At 39.6% G+C, this 17651-nt stretch overlaps 2 protein-coding genes across 4 annotated transcripts in view; both read left to right on the plus strand.

Moving 5' to 3' along the window:
- The first annotated feature begins 333 nt into the window (after positions 1-333).
- On the plus strand, positions 334-10540 carry CD3G (CD3g molecule). Of its 2 annotated transcripts, none has more exons than XM_037841629.1 (7): positions 334-475; positions 4015-4038; positions 5813-6040; positions 6640-6771; positions 7383-7426; positions 7800-7883; positions 8498-10540. In XM_037841629.1, exons 1-6 carry the CDS (start codon positions 421-423, stop codon positions 7863-7865), a joined length of 549 nt encoding a protein of 182 aa, XP_037697557.1. In that variant the 5' UTR covers positions 334-420; the 3' UTR covers positions 7866-7883; positions 8498-10540. The 2 variants fall into 2 exon arrangements, with proteins under 2 accessions (XP_037697557.1, XP_037697556.1); XM_037841628.1 differs by having other exon boundaries at positions 337-475; positions 7800-7879.
- A 1440-nt stretch (positions 10541-11980) lies between these two features.
- The window catches only part of UBE4A (ubiquitination factor E4A), a 30772-nt gene continuing 25101 nt past the window's right edge, over positions 11981-17651 (plus strand). The window contains exons 1-3 of one of the 2 annotated variants that reach the window (XM_037841631.1): positions 12038-12070; positions 12368-12484; positions 16136-16297. In XM_037841631.1, coding sequence (XP_037697559.1) covers positions 16177-16297 — 121 coding nt within the window. In that variant the 5' untranslated portion in view covers positions 12038-12070; positions 12368-12484; positions 16136-16176. Of the gene's footprint in view, positions 12071-12367; positions 12485-16135; positions 16298-17651 lie in introns of both variants that reach the window. The other variant, XM_037841630.1, reaches the window with a different exon arrangement.

Raw genomic sequence — 17651 nt, forward strand, 5'->3', positions numbered from 1 at the left:
GAGTGAAGACCTGGGCTGAGGTGGCTTTCCATTCAGCTCCAAGCACCTGAGGGTCCCCAACTAAATTCACTAGTTCTAGCAAAAACCAGTAGCAAGGAAATGTGCCTTCATCCCGAGGAACAGGGCTCAGGATCATCTGCCACCCAGCCCTCTCTCCCTCTCCTTCCCTACCACCTCCCATCCCCACTCCATCCAGACCCAGAGCAGCCTTAATGGAAACACAAGAGACACCTGCAGCCTGCTCAGCGCCACACCCCACCCCCCTTCCCGCCTCCCACACTTGAAGCAGAGGGTGGAGGCCCTGTTTTCTTGCCTTGTCGCCGGGGCGCCAGCCCTGTGGGGCTGGGTGGAGCTACCGCGCAGGCTGGCTGGCTGCTAAAGGCTGCTCAGTGCTTCTGAGAGGGCAGGACAGAGGCTGACATGGAGCAGGGGAAGGGTCTCGTTGGCCTCTTTCTGGTTATCATTCTTCTTCAAGGTAAGGAGTCCCCAGAGGGTCTGGCAGCCTGGGAAACAGCTTAAGGAAGAGGCCATCAGTGGGGAGCCGGGAATATTAGGATCCCTAACCTCAAACTTACCTCAGCTGTCACCCTGGAGTTGGAGAGGGAAGGGGGAAAATAGAGCCTCCTAGCGTTCTGTGTTAGAGAGAAGCAGTCCCACGTGAGAGAGAAGGGGTTCTTGTCTCTGAGAGATCAAAACAGAGAACTTAACTGGCTAGACAGGGGACCCTTCTGCCGCCATCTTAGGCTTGAACAGAGCCGAAAAAGCCAGGAAGCGGAGAGGAAAAGGTACGCGTTCCCTAACAGAGCTGGAGTTAGGAGCAGGCCTCTGAAGCAGTCACTCACCCAGCTGGTCATCTGGTCAACAAATATGACTGAGGAATGCAATAGGCCAGGGAGACATAAATAAGAAAAAAAGTCTTCTACCCCAAGTTGCTCACGGTCTGATGGGGAAGAGAATTTCAATGTTACCAGTCTGGGTTTGAGGTACCTGTATCTATATTTGTTTGGAAATATCCAACAGGAAGGGGTGAACTGGGCTGAAGCCTGCAGATTGGGCTAGAGATGGTTCTCCACACATGGAGGGCAGCTGAAACCACGAAAGTTGTTGAAATCACACAACAAGTGAGGCATGAGGGAAAGGGGGCTGAGGACAGAACTGTGAGGACACGAGGCTTTAAGGAGCAAGTAGAGAAAAAAGTTCAGGAGAGACAAAGCAATGATCAAAGAACTGGAAGAATCAGGTGAGCATAATTCGATGGAAACCAAGGGAGTTGAGAGAATCACCCCAAGGAGAGAATTACCAAGAGTATGAAATGCTACAGCAAGGTTCATTAATAGAATAATATATTTAAAAGTTTAAGTCTGTGGGATTTGGCAAAATAAAGGTCATGGATGACTTAGAACAGTTTCAGTAGGGTATTGTAAGTGGAAGCCAAATGGAAATGAATAGACGGTGAAGGGCAAATGATGAAAAGCAGCAAATGTAGACTATTCTTTAAAGAAGTTTGGATGAGAATAGAGGAGAGATTGAGTAGTAAATAGAGGAGGAAGTGCAGTCTAGGGAGAATTTTTTTTTTTTTTTTTTTTTTTTTTTTTTTTTTGAGAGTGAGAGAAACTTGAGCATATTTCTAGGCTAAAGAAAATAGAGCAAGATCCTGGTATTGGTTTTGGAAGGCAGGGGTCAAGAGCACGATCCAGGGCAGAAAGGGAAAGGCAACCTTACCCTCTGAGACTTGGAGAATGGAAGTACAGATGGCTGTGGACATGGATGGAAAGAAGCTGTTCCGGTTTGCTAATGCTGCTGTTTTGCAAAACACCAGAAATGGATTGGCTTTTATAAAGGTGGTTTATTTGGTTACAAAGTTACAGTCTGAAGGCTATAAAGTGTCCAAGGTAAGGCATCAGCAATTGGGTACCTTCACAGAAGAATGACCTTTGGTGTCCAGAAAACCTCTGCTAGCTCAGAAAGCAAGTAGCTGGCGTCCACTTGCTCCCCAGTGGTATTTCAAAATGGCGTTCTCCAAAATTTTGCTCTTGGGGCATTTTGTCCTCTCTTACCTGCAGCTCCTCTTCAAAATGTCACTCTCAGTTGCTCTGGGATCCTTCTGTCTGTGAACTCCTTTATAGGACTCCAGTGATCCAATTAACACCCACCCTGAATGGGTGGGGTAACACCTCCATGGAAATTATCCGATTAAACATTCCACTCACAGTTGACTGAGTCACATCTCCATCTCAAAGGATTCCAATCTAATCAAAACTAATACATCTGCCTCCACAAGACTGCATCAAAGAATATGGCTTTTGGCAGGACATAATATCCCCAAACTAGCATAGAAGCTGAAGGGAAAGGGCCATAGCAGCATCAGCGTTATCAACAAACTGAGGAGGAGCCAATGCCACCTGCTGAAACTGAGCTTGGTGGGGTTCCAAGGGGGGCTTGAAGACAATGGGAGTTTAAAATCATTTCTGAGGGTACAGAAGGAAACCCTGTGTGAACTTGGGCACTGCCTCCCACCCCCTCCCCCATCCCTCTGGGGATCAGTTCTTAATCCAGGAAACTGGCTGCATGAGCTCTTAAATCCTAGGCAGTAATAAGACTCAGATATGCAAACTTAAAAGATGTCAGCAGTCAGTTTGATCCTCTCTCCTGTGGAATTTGAGTTATAATGAGGGTTCTCTCTGTCTGTCCCATGGCGACAGGTGCTCAAGGAAAAGGACTAGAAGAAATCTGCTTAACTGTTTTCTTTCTTTTTTCTTCATTAATTCATTTATTCATTCACACATTCATTCAACAAATATTTATTAAGCAAGCTCCTAACATGTTCCAGGCACTGTGCTAAGTACTATTCATGGACAGTTCAGTTCTGCATGAGATTTTTTTTTTTCAGAGGTGTACAATTTTTATTTCAAATGATAAATACAGTCTTTTTTCTTTTTTTCTTCAGCAGTTTTATTGAGATACATTCACGTACAATCTGTCCAAAGTGTACAATCATTAGCTCACAGTATCATCACATAGTTGGATACCACATTGATACCATTTTTTGATGCCACAATTGATAACACAATCAATTTTAGAAAATTTTCATTATACACACAAAAAAAAACAACAAAACTCAAAACCCATCTGCATGAGATTTAAAGACAGTTGACTCCTTCCTGGAAAGGAGGATGTGATTCCAGTTATTCCCATCGCACTCAGACTCAGACCCAGCTCTCCCCTTCACTAGCCACACCGTCTCTCACGTACTTTTCATATATTCCAGTATTCTTTGTATTCAGGATGCCTTTCCCTGTCTGGTGAATTTCTATTCATTCTTCAAAGCCAGCCAGATGTCATTTCCTCTATTCAGCCTTCCCTGACCCTCTACCCTTGTGCAAAATCAATAGCTTTTTCCCCTCCCTATGCATTCATATATATGCTAAAAGAGCATCAATAAGTTCTATTATATTAATGGTATGTGTGTTTATTTTTCCACTTCATTGTAAACTCTTTGGAAGTAGTGACTGGTTCTACTTATGACTGCCCTTTTCTTTGACAGTGTCTAAACTTGTCAGGTATATTGTACTTAGTAAATGTTTGATTGAATCCAATTGAATTGAACTCCAGTACAAGGTTTCTCTATATGTCTAACATGAACCTCTACCATTTTGAGTTTTGAAACAGATTAGGGCTATTGGATAATTAACTCCTTGGGATATCCAGGGTTTCTACAAGAAATGGATCATCAAGGCTGAAGATGGCTCTAAAAGGTTCTGGATCTTTGTCTAGGGCACACATACTCCTTGCCAAGCTTTTAGCTGCTCAAGGGGCAGAGCATTCTAAACTGTACAGCAGTACCCTGAATCCAAATCGGTGATTTAGGCTATAATCCGGGGAAGTGGGTATAGATACTGTGCTTCCCATGGATTAGGATCTCCATCTTGGCCTCAACTGACAATGGAAATGATACCTCCAGGCATCTGAACGATCCCATGCTCAGCTGATCCTCTGTCTCTCTTCTGTCTACAGATACTGTGGCCCAAAGCAAACAAGGTAGGTGAAATGGCTTCTTTTCATCCTCAGATTCTGAGGAAATTCACATAAATATGGCTTCTTACAACAGTAGTCCTATAGGAGTGCTTAGGACCAATAGGATGGTGGGGGGATGGACAGCTGACTTCTCTGTTGTCAGCTGAATCGATGACCAACCATGAACTGTTCTTGGCAGAGCAATTAATTGCCTGGTTCTTGCATGAAAACAGGACCTTAGTAGCTAGGCATGACTCAAAATGTGACCCATGAACCAACAGCATTGGCATCACCTGGGAGCACGTTAGAAATGCAGAATCTCAGCCCCTCTCCAGAACGACTGATTAGACCTGAATTTTGTTGTTATTGCTGTTTGTTGCATTTATTCCTGTAGAAGTTGACAGGTGAATAAACTAACATAGTTTTCACTCAGTGGACTTGGCTATTCTCCACTAAATTCTATTTTTTTCACTTTTTATTTTGAAATAATTATAGATTCAGAATAAATTGCAAAAGAAGTACAGAGAGGTCCTGTGTACACTTCACCCAGCTTCTCCCCATGATAATAAATAACTGGTACATGATCAAAACCAGCAAATTGAAATTGGTACAATACTATTAAATGAACTATTATTTGGATTTCACAGTTTTCTTTTTGAAATAATTTTAATCATTTTAAGAGTACAACTCGGTGACATTAAGTACATTCACAATGTTATGAAACCATCACCACTATTTCTTTTCAGAATTTTTCACCACCCCAAACAGAAACTCCCTACCCATTAAGCAATGACTCCCCCTCCTCTCAGCCCCTGGTAACCTCTAGTCTACTTTCTGTCTCTGTGAATTTGCCTATTCCAGATATTTCATGTAAGTGGAATCATACAATTGTCCTTTTGTGTCTGGAGGATTTCTCTTTCATAATGTTTTCAAGTTTTTTCTATATTGTAGTATGTATCAGAATTTCTTTCCCTTTTATGACTGAATAATATTCCATTGCATGGATATACCACATTTTGTTTATCCATTCAACTGTTCATAGACACTTGACTTGTTTCTACCTTATGGCTATTGTGAATAATGCTGCTATGAACATTATGAGCAAGTATCTAAGTCCCTGTTTTCAGTTCTTTTTGGTGTATACCTAGGAGTGGAACTTCTGAATCATAAGGTAATTCTATGTCTAACATTTTGAGGAACTGCTGAACTGTTTTCCACAGTGGCTGCACCATTTTTATATTTCCACTAGCAATGCACGAGGGTTCCAATTCCTCCACATCCTCACCAATACTTATTATTTTCCATCTTTTTATTATAGCTATCCTAGTGGGTGTGAAGTGGTATCTCATTATGGTTTGATTTGCATTTCCCTAATGACTAATCATGTTGTGCATCTTTTCATGTGCTTATTGACCATTTGAATATCTTTGGTGAAATGTCTATTTGAGTCCTTTGCCCACTTTTTAATTGGGTTGTTTTTTGGTTTTGATTTATTTTGTTTTGTTTTGTTGCTGTTAAGTTGTAGGAATTTTTTATATATCCTGTACATTAATCCCTTATCAGCTATATGATTTGCAAATACTTTCTCCCATTCTGTGGGTTGTCTTTCCCTCTCTTGATAGTGTCCTTTGCACAAGAGTTAGAACCTGAATTTTAGTAAGATCCCCCTGTGACTCATGTGCACATTAATGTTTAAGGAGTATCCCTCTCTGCTCTAATGGTCTTGTCCTGGTCCCCTGGGGCAGGGAGAATTTCAGAGACAAAACCCATACCAGGACCATGGCCTTTTCCTTTTCAGGAAAACCTTCAGTAAAAGTAGATACCAATCAAGAAGATGGTTCGGTACTTCTGATTTGTGACTCAACTGAGAAGAATATCAGATGGTTTAAGGATGGAAAGGAAATCAACACCCTAAATTCAACTAAAAATACGTGGAATCTAGGAAGCAGTATGAAGGATCCTCAAGGGATGTATCAGTGTCAAGAATCAGGGGTCAATTCACTACCACTCCAAGTGTATTATAGAAGTACGTAATCCCCTTGGGTTTATTTGTTTGTCATCAAAATTAAGCAGTACTTGCTGTTCTGGTGAGCTTCCTGCCTGGGGTAAAGACAGAAGTAGTTGCTGAGCAGTGGTATAACATCCAGTTTTCTTAATTTCAGCTTGCCTCTTTTTGAATATAGCAGGTCAGTTCCCTCAGCTTCTTGAGAAAACATAGCCAGTTCCGTAATGCCTGGCTTACCTTTGAATGGTAAGCATGGGTTGGAGCTGTTCAGCTCCTTCTGTAAACTGGGAGGGTGAGAAGAGGATGGGGGAATTACAAGGTGAGCAGCAGTGTGGAGTGCAGGGCCTTTGAATAAGAAGGGGATCTGCTCTTCCTCCTATTCCATATAGTTCCTAGTAGTGAGACTACATAGACTTCTCTAGGGCTCCTGGGAGCCCAAGGAACATCAAGCATTGATTCTTTGTCCAAGGATATCCCCAGTAATTCCCCTGCCATATCACTCACAGAGGGAGGAACCTGCTGCCCCAGATGGAGACGTTATTGCTGTAGGCAGGAGAAAAAGATCCAGGAAGAACAATGTTCACACCCTGATGGAGGCTTGTCCCTTCCTTTTCCCGCAGTGTGTCAGAACTGCATTGAACTGAATGCATCCTCTGTATCTGGCTTTATCTTTGCTGAAATCATCAGCATTTTATTCCTTGCTGTTGGGGTCTACTTCATTGCTGGGCAGGATGGAGTTCGTCAGTCAAGAGGTAAAAGTATGTTCTTAGATGAGAGATGTGGCCACCTGGGACCCTCAGCTTCCTTTCTACTGAAAAAAAAAAAAAAAAGACCCATAGAAGAAAGTGAGTTGGGGCAGGAGAAAAGGACATTTGGTGCTGTTACAGGATATTTACCTGTCTCACGTTCCCACTCACTTTGTGAGTTTGTTTTTTTTATCGAAGTAAAACATACATAAAGAAAAGTGCATGAGTCACAAGGGTCCAGCTCAAAAAAAGTTAACGAAGCAAACATACCCATGAATCCAGCCCACAGTTTAAGAAAGAGTCTATTCCCTTCACCCCAGAAACCCTTGTCATCACTTCTAGCCACTGTGTATATCCAAAAGTGAGCACTACCCTAACTTCTAAGAGCATGGATTAGTTTTGCCTGTTTTTGTTTTTTATGTATATGGACTCATACAGTAAGCACTCTCATATGTGGCTTATTTCACTCAACAATATGCTTATGAGATCTATTCATATTGTTTGGTGTAAGTATAGTTCACTAGTTCTTATTGCTATTTAGTATTCCATTATGTGAAGATAACCCAAATTTATTATCCATTCTACCTTGTGTGTGTACGTGTTTGTTTGTTGTGCAGCTTCAGACAAGCAGACTCTATTGCCCAATGACCAACTCTACCAGGTAAGAGGTGAGGAATGAAAGTGACATTGCTACAATTACTGAAGGTAAAATTTCAGGATTTGCAGGCAAGTTATTTGGAAGATACTATACACCTGCCAGATGAAGGGATAGCTATTCCTTTGAGTAAAAGTGATAAAAATAAAAAGGGTTGAGAGAGACTGAGGTCAGGAGCTAGTGAGAAAAAGTTGAAGAACACGCTCAGAGGAGCATTCAAAAAAACTGTATATAGAGCTTCCATCTCCTTGCTCTCTCTCTGCCCCAGGATTATGAAGTACCCACTCAAAGCCTTGCATATAAAAAGCACTTAATAAATAAGCATCAAATTAATAGAGCATGGAGGAAAATGGGCTTATGACTATACTATCCCTTTCAGCCCCTCAAAGATCGGGAGGATGACCAATACAGCCATATTCAAGGAAACCAACTGAGGAAGAATTGAGCTCAGGACTCACAGTAGGTATATCCTTCAAACACCCATTCAAAAAAGTATCTTTGCATTACCTGCCCTCCCAGCTGCTGCTAAGTCTATCTCCCTTCCTTAAGCAGCTATAAAGATCAGACTATGAGGTGGGGCTAATAATCATGGAAGCACTTTTCTAGGAAGACTGGGGCCAGTACTGATTTTCTTGGCTTAAGAAAATGTGAATGCTGTGTGTATCTACAGATTCTCTTATAGCAGGACCTTAAGCAATAGAGATGCTGATTAGTAATTAATATAAGGGATTCTCACTCTTGAGAATCTGCACTATTGACATTTTTGGCTAGATAATTCTGTGATGAGGGGACACCCTGGGCACTGTGGGATGTTTAGCCACATCCCGGCCTCTATCCACTAGATGTCAGTAGTATCCCTACAGTTGTGGCAATCAAAAATGATTGCAGACATTGTCAAGTATCTCTTCCAGGGCCAAATCACCCTTAGTTGAAAACCACTGACCCAACTAACATTTCAATCACTCCTCAGAAGTTCTGATTCATTCACTCAGTCGGAAGCTTTACATTAAGGAAGACAGGACTGCAAGCATTATTTGGTTTTCTGAACCATTTGCAATTTTTATTTTTTCAATCCAGGCATTCTCCTTTCTATCCAGCTGGCAGTATCATTTGGAGAGCTCTAAATCTAGACTCAAGATTCCCAGAGATGACATATGGAAAAGAGAGGCCATCAGAGAAAAACTTGGGCTAGTCGTAAAATGTAAAAATAGAGAAACTTGCAAAAAATGTGTGATGTGCAGGAGCGCCACCTATCGGGAGATTTTTCAGTTAAGGAAAAATGACAAGATCAAATAATCCCATCTATTTGCATAGAATTTTTAATTTAGTTCTTGCATAGATCATAATTCACACGGTTCAAAACATGTAATAAAGTCTCCTTCCACCCAGCCAACCAGAGGTATTATAGGCATATACAAGCAAATTCTTAAATCCATATTATTTCTCCCTCCCCCATTTTTTACACCAATGGTTTGTTACTATGTATCTTGCACTTTTCATCTAGTAAAACCTGATGCACCAGTATTTAAAGAGCTCCCTTTTTTCTTCTGCAATCATACTGGACAGATATACTATAATTTATTTAACCAGTCTACTATTGGACATTTAAGTTGGTCCCAATCCTTTGCTCTTTCAACAATGTTCCCATGACTAACATTGTATAGATGACATTTAAAAAACAATTTTATTGAAGCATAATTTACTTACCATAAAATCTACCCATTTAAAGTGATTTCACCTGTTTTCAATGATTTTTAGTACATACACCCAATTGTACAACCATCCCCATATTCCAGTTTTAGAACATTTCCATCATCCCCTTAAGATTCCTTAAAAGGGGTGATGGACACTCTCTGTTTCCACCCCAATCTCAGGCAACCACTAATCTATTTTCTGTCTCTTTAGATTTGCCTTTTCTGGACATTTTATATAAATGGAATCATACAATATGTTGTCTTTTTGTATCTTCTTCTTTCACTTAGCATAATGTTTTCAGGGTTCATCAATGTTGTAGCATGTATCAGTACTTCATTCCTTTTTATTGCTGAAGAGGATTCCATTTTATGGCTATTGACATTTTGTTAATCCATTCAACAATCAATAGATATTTAGGCTGTTCCCACTTTGGGGCTATTATGACTAATGTTGCTATGAACATTTTCATGAAAGTCTTTGTGTGCACATATATTTTCATTTCCCTGGGGGTAGATACTTAGAAGTGAAGAATTTCTGGATCATGTGGTAAATTTAACTTTTTAAGAAACTTAGAAAACTGTTTTCTAAGGTGACTGTGCTGTTTTACATTGCCACAAGCAATGTACAAAGGTTCACACTTCTCCACATCCTCACCAAGATTTGTAACTGTATTTTTTATTACAACCATTCTATTGGTTGTAAAATGGTATCTCATTGTGGTTTTAATTTGCATTTTCCTAATGACTAATGATGAACATATTTTCATATGCTTGTTAGTCATTCATGTATCTTCTCTGGTGAAATGTCTATTCAAATCTTTTGACCATTTTTTAATTGGGTTGTTTGTCTTACTATTATTGAGTTGTAAGAATTTATATATTCTGAAAACAAGTCCTTTATCACATATATGACTTGCAAATATTTTCTCCCAGTCTGTGGCTTTTCTGTCCATTTTCTTAATGATATCTTTTGAAGTACAAAAGTTTAGAATTTTGATGAAGATGATCATATGAATTTTTTTTAATGGCTTGTGCTTTTGGTGTCGCATATAAGAAATCCTTGCCGAATCCAAGGTAACAAAGATTTTCTCCTACATCTAAAAGTTTTATAGTTTTAGATCTAACAATAAATGTCATTTTGAACATGTTTAAGATTAATTGCAACATAAATACAAATAAATTTATTTGCTAGGCCATAATGTATCTGTGCTTGTGATTTTTAAAATACTGCCAAATTGCACTTCATAGAGGTGGTACCAATATATACCACAGCCAGCAATATAGAGTGCCTGTTACTACATGATCTTTCCAACAATGTATTAAACTTTTGAACTTTGCCAGTCTAATAAGTTAAAAATGGCATCTCACTGTATTTTTTTTAATTGTGATAAAATGCACTAATAAAAAATTTACCATTTTAACCATTTTAAAGTGTACAATTCAGTCGCATTAAGTACATTCATCACTGTCTAGTTCCAGAACTTTTCCATCACCCCAAAAGGAAACCCTGTATTTCTTTAAGCAGTCACTCCTCATTCCACCCCACCCACCCCCTCAGTCCTGGGCAACCACTTCAGTGTAGTTTTAACTTACATTTTTTAATAAAAAATGGGAGTGAGCCATTTGTTTTCCTTCTTCATGAAATATTGGCTATCCCATGGACTTTTTCTTATTTACTTCAACAGCCTTACGCACGTGGGAAATGAGGTCTTTTTTGTTATAATAGTTGCAGATATTTTTCCAATTTTGTCATTTATTTTCTGACTTTGGTTGATTTTCCATGCATGTTTTAAAAATATCTGTATGTGATAGAATTCTCTGATCTTTTCTTTTATGGCTTCTAGGTTGTTTCATATTTACAAAGGTCTTTCCCACTTAAAGATTACTCTTTTTAAAAAAGTTCTCCCATGAATTCCTCTAGCATTTTTCTGGTTTCTTTTAGACATTTAAATCTTTGATCCACCTGGAATTAATTTTAGTGTATAGCCTAGCATAATTGATCAATTTTTTAAAAAGCAGTTGTAGGTTTACAGAAAAATCATGCAGAAAGTAGGGTTCCCATATAGCCCCTCTCACATAAAGTTTTCCCTGATCAGCTGTCTGATCAACTCTTAAAACAGATAGCCACCCAGTTATTCCAGAACTATGTACTGAAAAATCCATTTTGTTCACATTGATTTTAAATGCTACGTTGCCACCCCACCCTCACCAGATTGTAAACTCCAGAAAGGAAAAGACTTTCTTCACTGCTGTATCTTCAGGAACATGCTAAGCACTCAAATATCTGAGTAAAGAAACAACTTGCAAAATTCCCATTGCCAGAACTCTTTCCTCTTGAACGGCATGATGCTTTCACTGCCTTCTGTATTTCATAACAACCGTGTAGAATGTACGTTTCCACTTTCATAAGAAAACTGAAACCCAATCAAAGGTAACGTATTTTAGCACACTGCTTGAAACCTAAAAGGTGCTCAAAATTTTCAGCCGTTATTATCGTCGTCATTATACCTGCAAAGAATAGCAGAAGCTGCTTCAAAAAGGCATAGGACCGGGGGTGGGGAGAAAAGAAAGTAAAAGCCCACAGAGGTGGCGGACAGCGTCAAGGATTACAAACCCACTTCTGCAGTCCACACACGAGTTTCCAAGACCGCGCCTCATATGCCACTAATTTCCAAACCGCCCCACCCGGATCCCCGCCCCCAGAACCGGCCCACGGCCACTTCCTGTCAATTCCGCCCCGCCCCCAGCCGGGGCCAAGCAAGCTAGCGCGTGCGCCGTGGGGTGCTTGCGCGCCAATTACCGCGCAGCAACAAACTCTGCTTCCGACGCGGAGATGACATGCCACAAGTTCTGCGCCTAGTGATTATGTAAGTTCCGGTTGCCAGGCTGACTCGGAAGTGGGAACCCTTCGGCCACTGAGACTGTGGTGTCGTCGCTGCTGGCCCTTTAGGCTCTGGTAAGAGAGGAAATAGCTTGAGGGGAGGGAATCAGAGGGTCTGCATTGGGAGTGTTTTCCTTAGTCGAATGCTGGTTCAGGCTTCTGCACTTGGTCCTCCTCCAAATTCCTTCTTCTGTGCCTTTCCTGACCTGTGACCCTCTCCTTCATGAACTTCAACCTAGTCTAATTTGGGGTCTCTTACAGTGTCCCAGCTTCTGGTGTCTCTCTGCACATTTCTCTCCCCCTCTTTGCCATGCCCATTGTAGAAAAGGCCGGAATACTGGGCTTGCACATCTTTTGACTTTCTTTCTCTAGAATGTGCGCGGATTGGGTGGATCTCCCTTCTTGCTCCAAATCTCTTATGGAACCTAAAGAGACAAAATATGAAGAGCAGAAAATAGGCGGCCACATGCCAAAGAAGATGAAAACTAAGTACGAGTCGCAGAGTAATCAAGCCATTTGAATACATATGTTGATATGTCTTAAGGCGAGTTATCTGTTTACCACTCAGAACTCTGTTGGCACACTGCTTCGTGCCCCCTCAACAGTTATATCTAGAAGATACTGATAAAATTGAGTAGTCACAGCTCAGAAACTTATGTTTTCGTGGCTTTTCCTTTTCGGATCAATTTTTTGCTTCCAGAGCAAGGATGTGTTTAGTCTCACGGGCATAGACTGTTTGGTTCCTCTTAGGAGCCTACCTGAGATAGAATGAAACTCAAGAAGAAATAATGTCTGCTTTTTGACTCCGTAAGACCCTTGTTGCCTGGATGTATTGGAAGGATCTGTGGCCTTATTAGCATGGCCTGAGAGGATTATTGGGTGAAACAAAACAATGAAAAGTTTTTTGTAATTCCTATTTTGGTTTGATTGGATGTAGTACCCATCAGGACAGAGCCTTTGTGGAGTATGATTGTAACAATCCCAGTGTTACAAAATATTCCAAATACTTCTATTTAGAAAGAATACCAAGTCTGATGGCAAAACATTTGAGTGCTCATCCCTTTAAGAGCTGATAATGAACTGATAAAGACACCTAAGGAATTAGTAGTACTGTTAATAAACAAAAGATTGACTCATGGGAAGATAAAAAAATTTTGTTGGGCTAGTAGTAGACAGCTAGATGGTAACCCTTGCAGGGGATATATGACAGAAACTTGTTTTCAAGTTTCAAAAAGAATCAAATCCAGAAGCTTCTAAGAATTGGTGATTGGGTACCATCCCAAAGGCTAACAGCAGGATAGTACTGTATCTCTTGTATGAAATTTGAAAATAGGAGATTATAAATCTCAAGTGACTGTTGAATATTAAAACAAACAAAATCACGGTTTCATTTTATCAGACCTTTCTTATGGGCTGGGTGACATTCAGGTACTCTCATTTAAATTTGTAAGACCATTGAACAGATCTAAACTGGCGTTTCCACAAAGGTTCTCACCAAGTGATCAGTCCTCCCTTTTCCCATAAAACTTTTCTTTAAGCGTGTAGACAATTTCAGCCCTTATCCTATAGATATAGTTTCTGCACAGATTTGAAGTACATATGAAAAAGATGAGTTTGGTAAGATAGGCAAAAACCTTTTTGTTTTTCACAGACAAGAGAGATTTGTTTCCTTTCTCTTATTCTACACAAGCTGAGATACCAGAGAGGCACAGGGCTATTCCTATAGCTTGGACTTCCACTAGAACCCAAGACAGATAGTAAAGCCCTTAACTTGAAGTAGGATCATGAGTGCTGCTATTAATTACAACGAGGTCAGGAGTAAAACTGCAGGTAGTACTGAGATATTCAATAAATATTTAGGATTTTGTAATTATGATTATAGTGCCAGACAGAATAGGAAGAATAATCAGATACGAACCTGTACTCAAAGAGTAAAATAAAAGATCTGCATTAGGAATACAATGTAGAAAGCTATAAATTCTAATAAAATATAGCTAAAATGTAATAGAAACTAGCTTTTTTATATAATGTGATAGTATAATTTTGAGAAAGGAAGAAATATTTATGATTGGTCTTAAGAGCCTTTCTGTGCCATATGTTCTATGTTTACAGCTTTCACTTTCTTTTTACATAGGTGATGCAGGTGATGCATTTCCTTTGTGTTAATCTGAACTTGAAAAAAACCCAAAACATTCAAACTGGCTTATAAAATAAGGATAATTTATTGGCTTTTATAACTGAAAAGTCCAGAAGATTTTCCCTTACCATCTCTCAGCTCTGTTTTCTTTTTGTTGGCTTAGTTTTAGACCAGATTTTCTTCAGATGATGGAATGATAGCAGCTTCAGGTTTATACCTTAACCAGCCTAGCAACTCAAGCAGAAAAAGAGTTCCTTTATGTGTAGATTCAGTCAAAGGCCTGGAGCTGGTGTTCACTCTCTCTGATAGTCATCATTAGGGCTTGTGTCCACTATGAATCAGTCACTTTGACTGGAGGATACTGTACTCTTTTTGGCCAGGCCAATTCCTGGAGCTAGTGGGTAAGGTCAGTCTCTTTTGAACACATGGACTGAGAGGAGGGTGATCCCCAAAGGAAAAATTTGGGGTATCATGTAAAAAAAGAGGATAATATTTTTTAGATAGAACATAACAAGATCTCACTACACTTTTTGTATTCCTCTGGACTTCAAGGTACATTAGGTTGGAGGTAGGGTGATGGTCAGCTAACAATGAGACAACTCTTGGGGTCTCTGTATATTAGGGGTAATAATTAAGCTTACTCCGTAATTGGAGGGGGGATAGTTCTCTCAAGGATTGTTGCTGATTCCATCTGACAGTCCAGTCCCTTGAGGCAGTAAAGCCCTATACCATGCTGAGAGGAAACTAGACTGCCTAAGTCATTACAACTGATTAGCCATTAGCGCTTATGCAGAGGAGCATGAAGCAATTGGTAGAGATGCCTCCAAACTGTCAAGAAATGTTATAATCTTTCTTCCACTAATAAACAAGGGTAACTTTTCCTACTTGGATTAGCATTTGTTAATACGATTCTGTAAGGTGGCTTACCTCAGTAAACTAAAGATAGACTAAATGGTCTTTTTTTTTTCTCTTCCCTTATTACCCCCCACCCCCACTCTTTCTAAGGCCTTTGCCCTTGCAGCAATTCCTCATCCTCAAGAACAGAATACTCATATTCTTTGTCTCTTCCCAGCCTTTTCAGCGTTGTATTTCTATGCTGTGGCCTTTCAGATAGGGGAGAAAGTCTTTCAGGGAGCTCTGCTCATCCCATTGTGCCACTGAGTCCACTTGATGCTTGAATGAGGAAATGTAATCAGAAGAGTACAAATGCAGGTTCAGTCAACTCCACGAAATACCTTTGAGGTGTATATCTACTTCCTATCACACATATTGTCCCTGACAGTTGGAATTTGCTTGCTTCCTCAGTGTTGTAAAAAAAAAAAAAAAAAAAAAAAAAATCAGATAAACAGTGAAAGTTAGCAAATAAACAGTGGAAGTTGAGCAAAGATCATTTACTTTTTAGTAGGAGAAGTAGCAAGTTTTAAGCCTAGAAGTAGAGATAGATTGCATAATATTTATTAAAAACCCACAACATGAAGCAAATCTGTTTCCTTTCCTGATTTGCCATTTTAGGTCCAACATATAGGCTTAAATTTAGTTTAAGCATAGCTGAAGAATTCCCAGCTCTAACTGAGCAAGTGTTCTTTGTTCTCCGCATGGTGAAGGAGAACTGGTCTGTCAGATTCATGGGAATTCAGTAGTTCTTGTTTTATTATTTTTAAATACCAGAGTGTTGTTACTATTAGTAGATGAATTCTCTCTTTGGCTTCAATAACTATTTCTGTTTAACCTATATTTTTAAGCATATAGCAAATAAAAAGATATGTCACCAGATAGATGAATTCTGGCTGAACATTTTTTAGGTTTTTTGAGTTTAGCTGCCTCCAAATCAAGCTACCTTGTCCAGTGGGTAGGTTTGTAAACATTTTGCCAAAAATGACTTGAATCTTGGAACAAGGATTGGAAAAAATGTATTCAAGGAATGGGAAAAGAAACAACTGTGGGTAAATTACAGCTGTTATGTTACCTGCCTTTCTAGGTCTAACACTTGCTGTTTTCTACAGCCCCTCCCCCTAGGTCTGGATGGAGAATACTGTAAAGTGAAATGACAGACCAGGAGAATAACAACAACATCTCAAGTAACCCCTTTGCTGCTCTTTTTGGCTCCCTGGCTGATGCCAAGCAGTTTGCAGCAATCCAAAAAGAGCAGCTGAAGCAACAATCTGGTAAGTGGAGGAGCCAATAGCAGCAGATGAGATGACCAAGAATGGAGTCTTCCCAAATTAAGTATTCTTTGGTTCCTTAATTGTAATTGGAATTTATAATTAGGGCAGGAGTTGTTTTTGTTTGTTTAGGGCATAAATTAATATTTGTTTGTTTTGTTGTTTGTGCTTTAGGGTCTTCTCTCTCGCTTCCCCTCCCCCTTCCCCTCTATAAAAAGAGACAGGATCCTAACAGGTGGTTCCATAGTAACAGATGCTATTCGTGGTCCCAAAGCTGTCAAGCTGTTTTATTTAAAAAAAAAAATAAAAAGAATTAACTAATAAAATTTACTTAAATAAGTCTGCTTTTTAACATGGGAAACTGAGCTTCGAGGTTTAGCTGTGGAAAGCAAGTCACATGCAGCTGTGGAAAATAGATGTGTGAAGGGAAGAATTATAAAAGTTTTTAGGCCTATACACAAATAAAAATTTGTTCCTAGAGCCAGTACTTCACAGGTCCCTCAAGTGAAACACTTCTTCCATTCCACTGATGGGCCTCTTTTGTAGCTTATTGCCATTAGGACAAACTTAGCCCTAATGTGAAAAAAAAAATTAGAATGATACTTCACTATCAGGAAAATTGCTTTCCTAATCTGGGATTGAATTTAAGATCAAGTCCATTTTCCTGCCATCAGGAAACATACAGATAGAAAAATTATGATGATGTTTCTGAAACATTTTAGTCTTCTGAGGGTATTCACAGTCTTTCAACCAGAAATTGTTCCCTTTCTCCTCCCTCCAAAAAGAAAGATAGTAGCTTTCTTTTAAGAAAAAAAATGTCAACATTTTCCCTTTATTTGTTTATTTTTTAAAAAATGTATTTAGATGCATAGTTGAGTTGTGGCTTTGCTCTCTGGTTAGGATAAAAAATAAAGAGCAAGCAAGACACAAGAGTAGTAGACAGGGTGATGGTGATACAAGAGAGGAATAAATGTGATGCTGACTTTTCTTTTTTTAAGCAGTTCTGTTGACATATAGTCACATACCGGATAATCCATCCAAAGTATACAGTCAGTGGCTTTTCGTAGCTTCACAGCATTGTGCATTCATCACCACAATAAATTTTAGAACATTTTCATTACTCCAGAAAGAAAAACCCCATACCCCTTAGCAGTCACCTCTCAATCCCTCTTTCCTTCCCCATCCCTACATAACCACTAATCTATTCCTGGATGCTGACTTTTTAACATGATTTGAAAGAAGAGCTCTGTTTCTCTGCTTCTGAAATCTCTCCCAGATTTCTATGGTTAAGGCTGAGAATGTAAAACCCTGGATTAGGAGATTGTAGGAGCGAAAGGAAAGTGAGGAATAGAAAAAA

Source organism: Choloepus didactylus, chromosome 6 (genome assembly GCF_015220235.1).
Source record: "Choloepus didactylus isolate mChoDid1 chromosome 6, mChoDid1.pri, whole genome shotgun sequence".
Lineage (NCBI taxonomy): Eukaryota > Metazoa > Chordata > Mammalia > Pilosa > Megalonychidae > Choloepus > Choloepus didactylus.

Bases quoted from the DNA above. Each gene is read 5' to 3' on its own strand.
- CD3G (XM_037841629.1), top strand. From the start codon at position 421: ATGGAGCAGGGGAAGGGTCTCGTTGGCCTCTTTCTGGTTATCATTCTT. The intron at 476-4,014 runs GTAAGGAGTCCC...TTCTGTCTACAG, and splicing joins GGTTATCATTCTTCTTCAAG to ATACTGTGGCCCAAAGCAAA. The intron at 4,039-5,812 runs GTAGGTGAAATG...TTTCCTTTTCAG, and splicing joins TGTGGCCCAAAGCAAACAAG to GAAAACCTTCAGTAAAAGTA.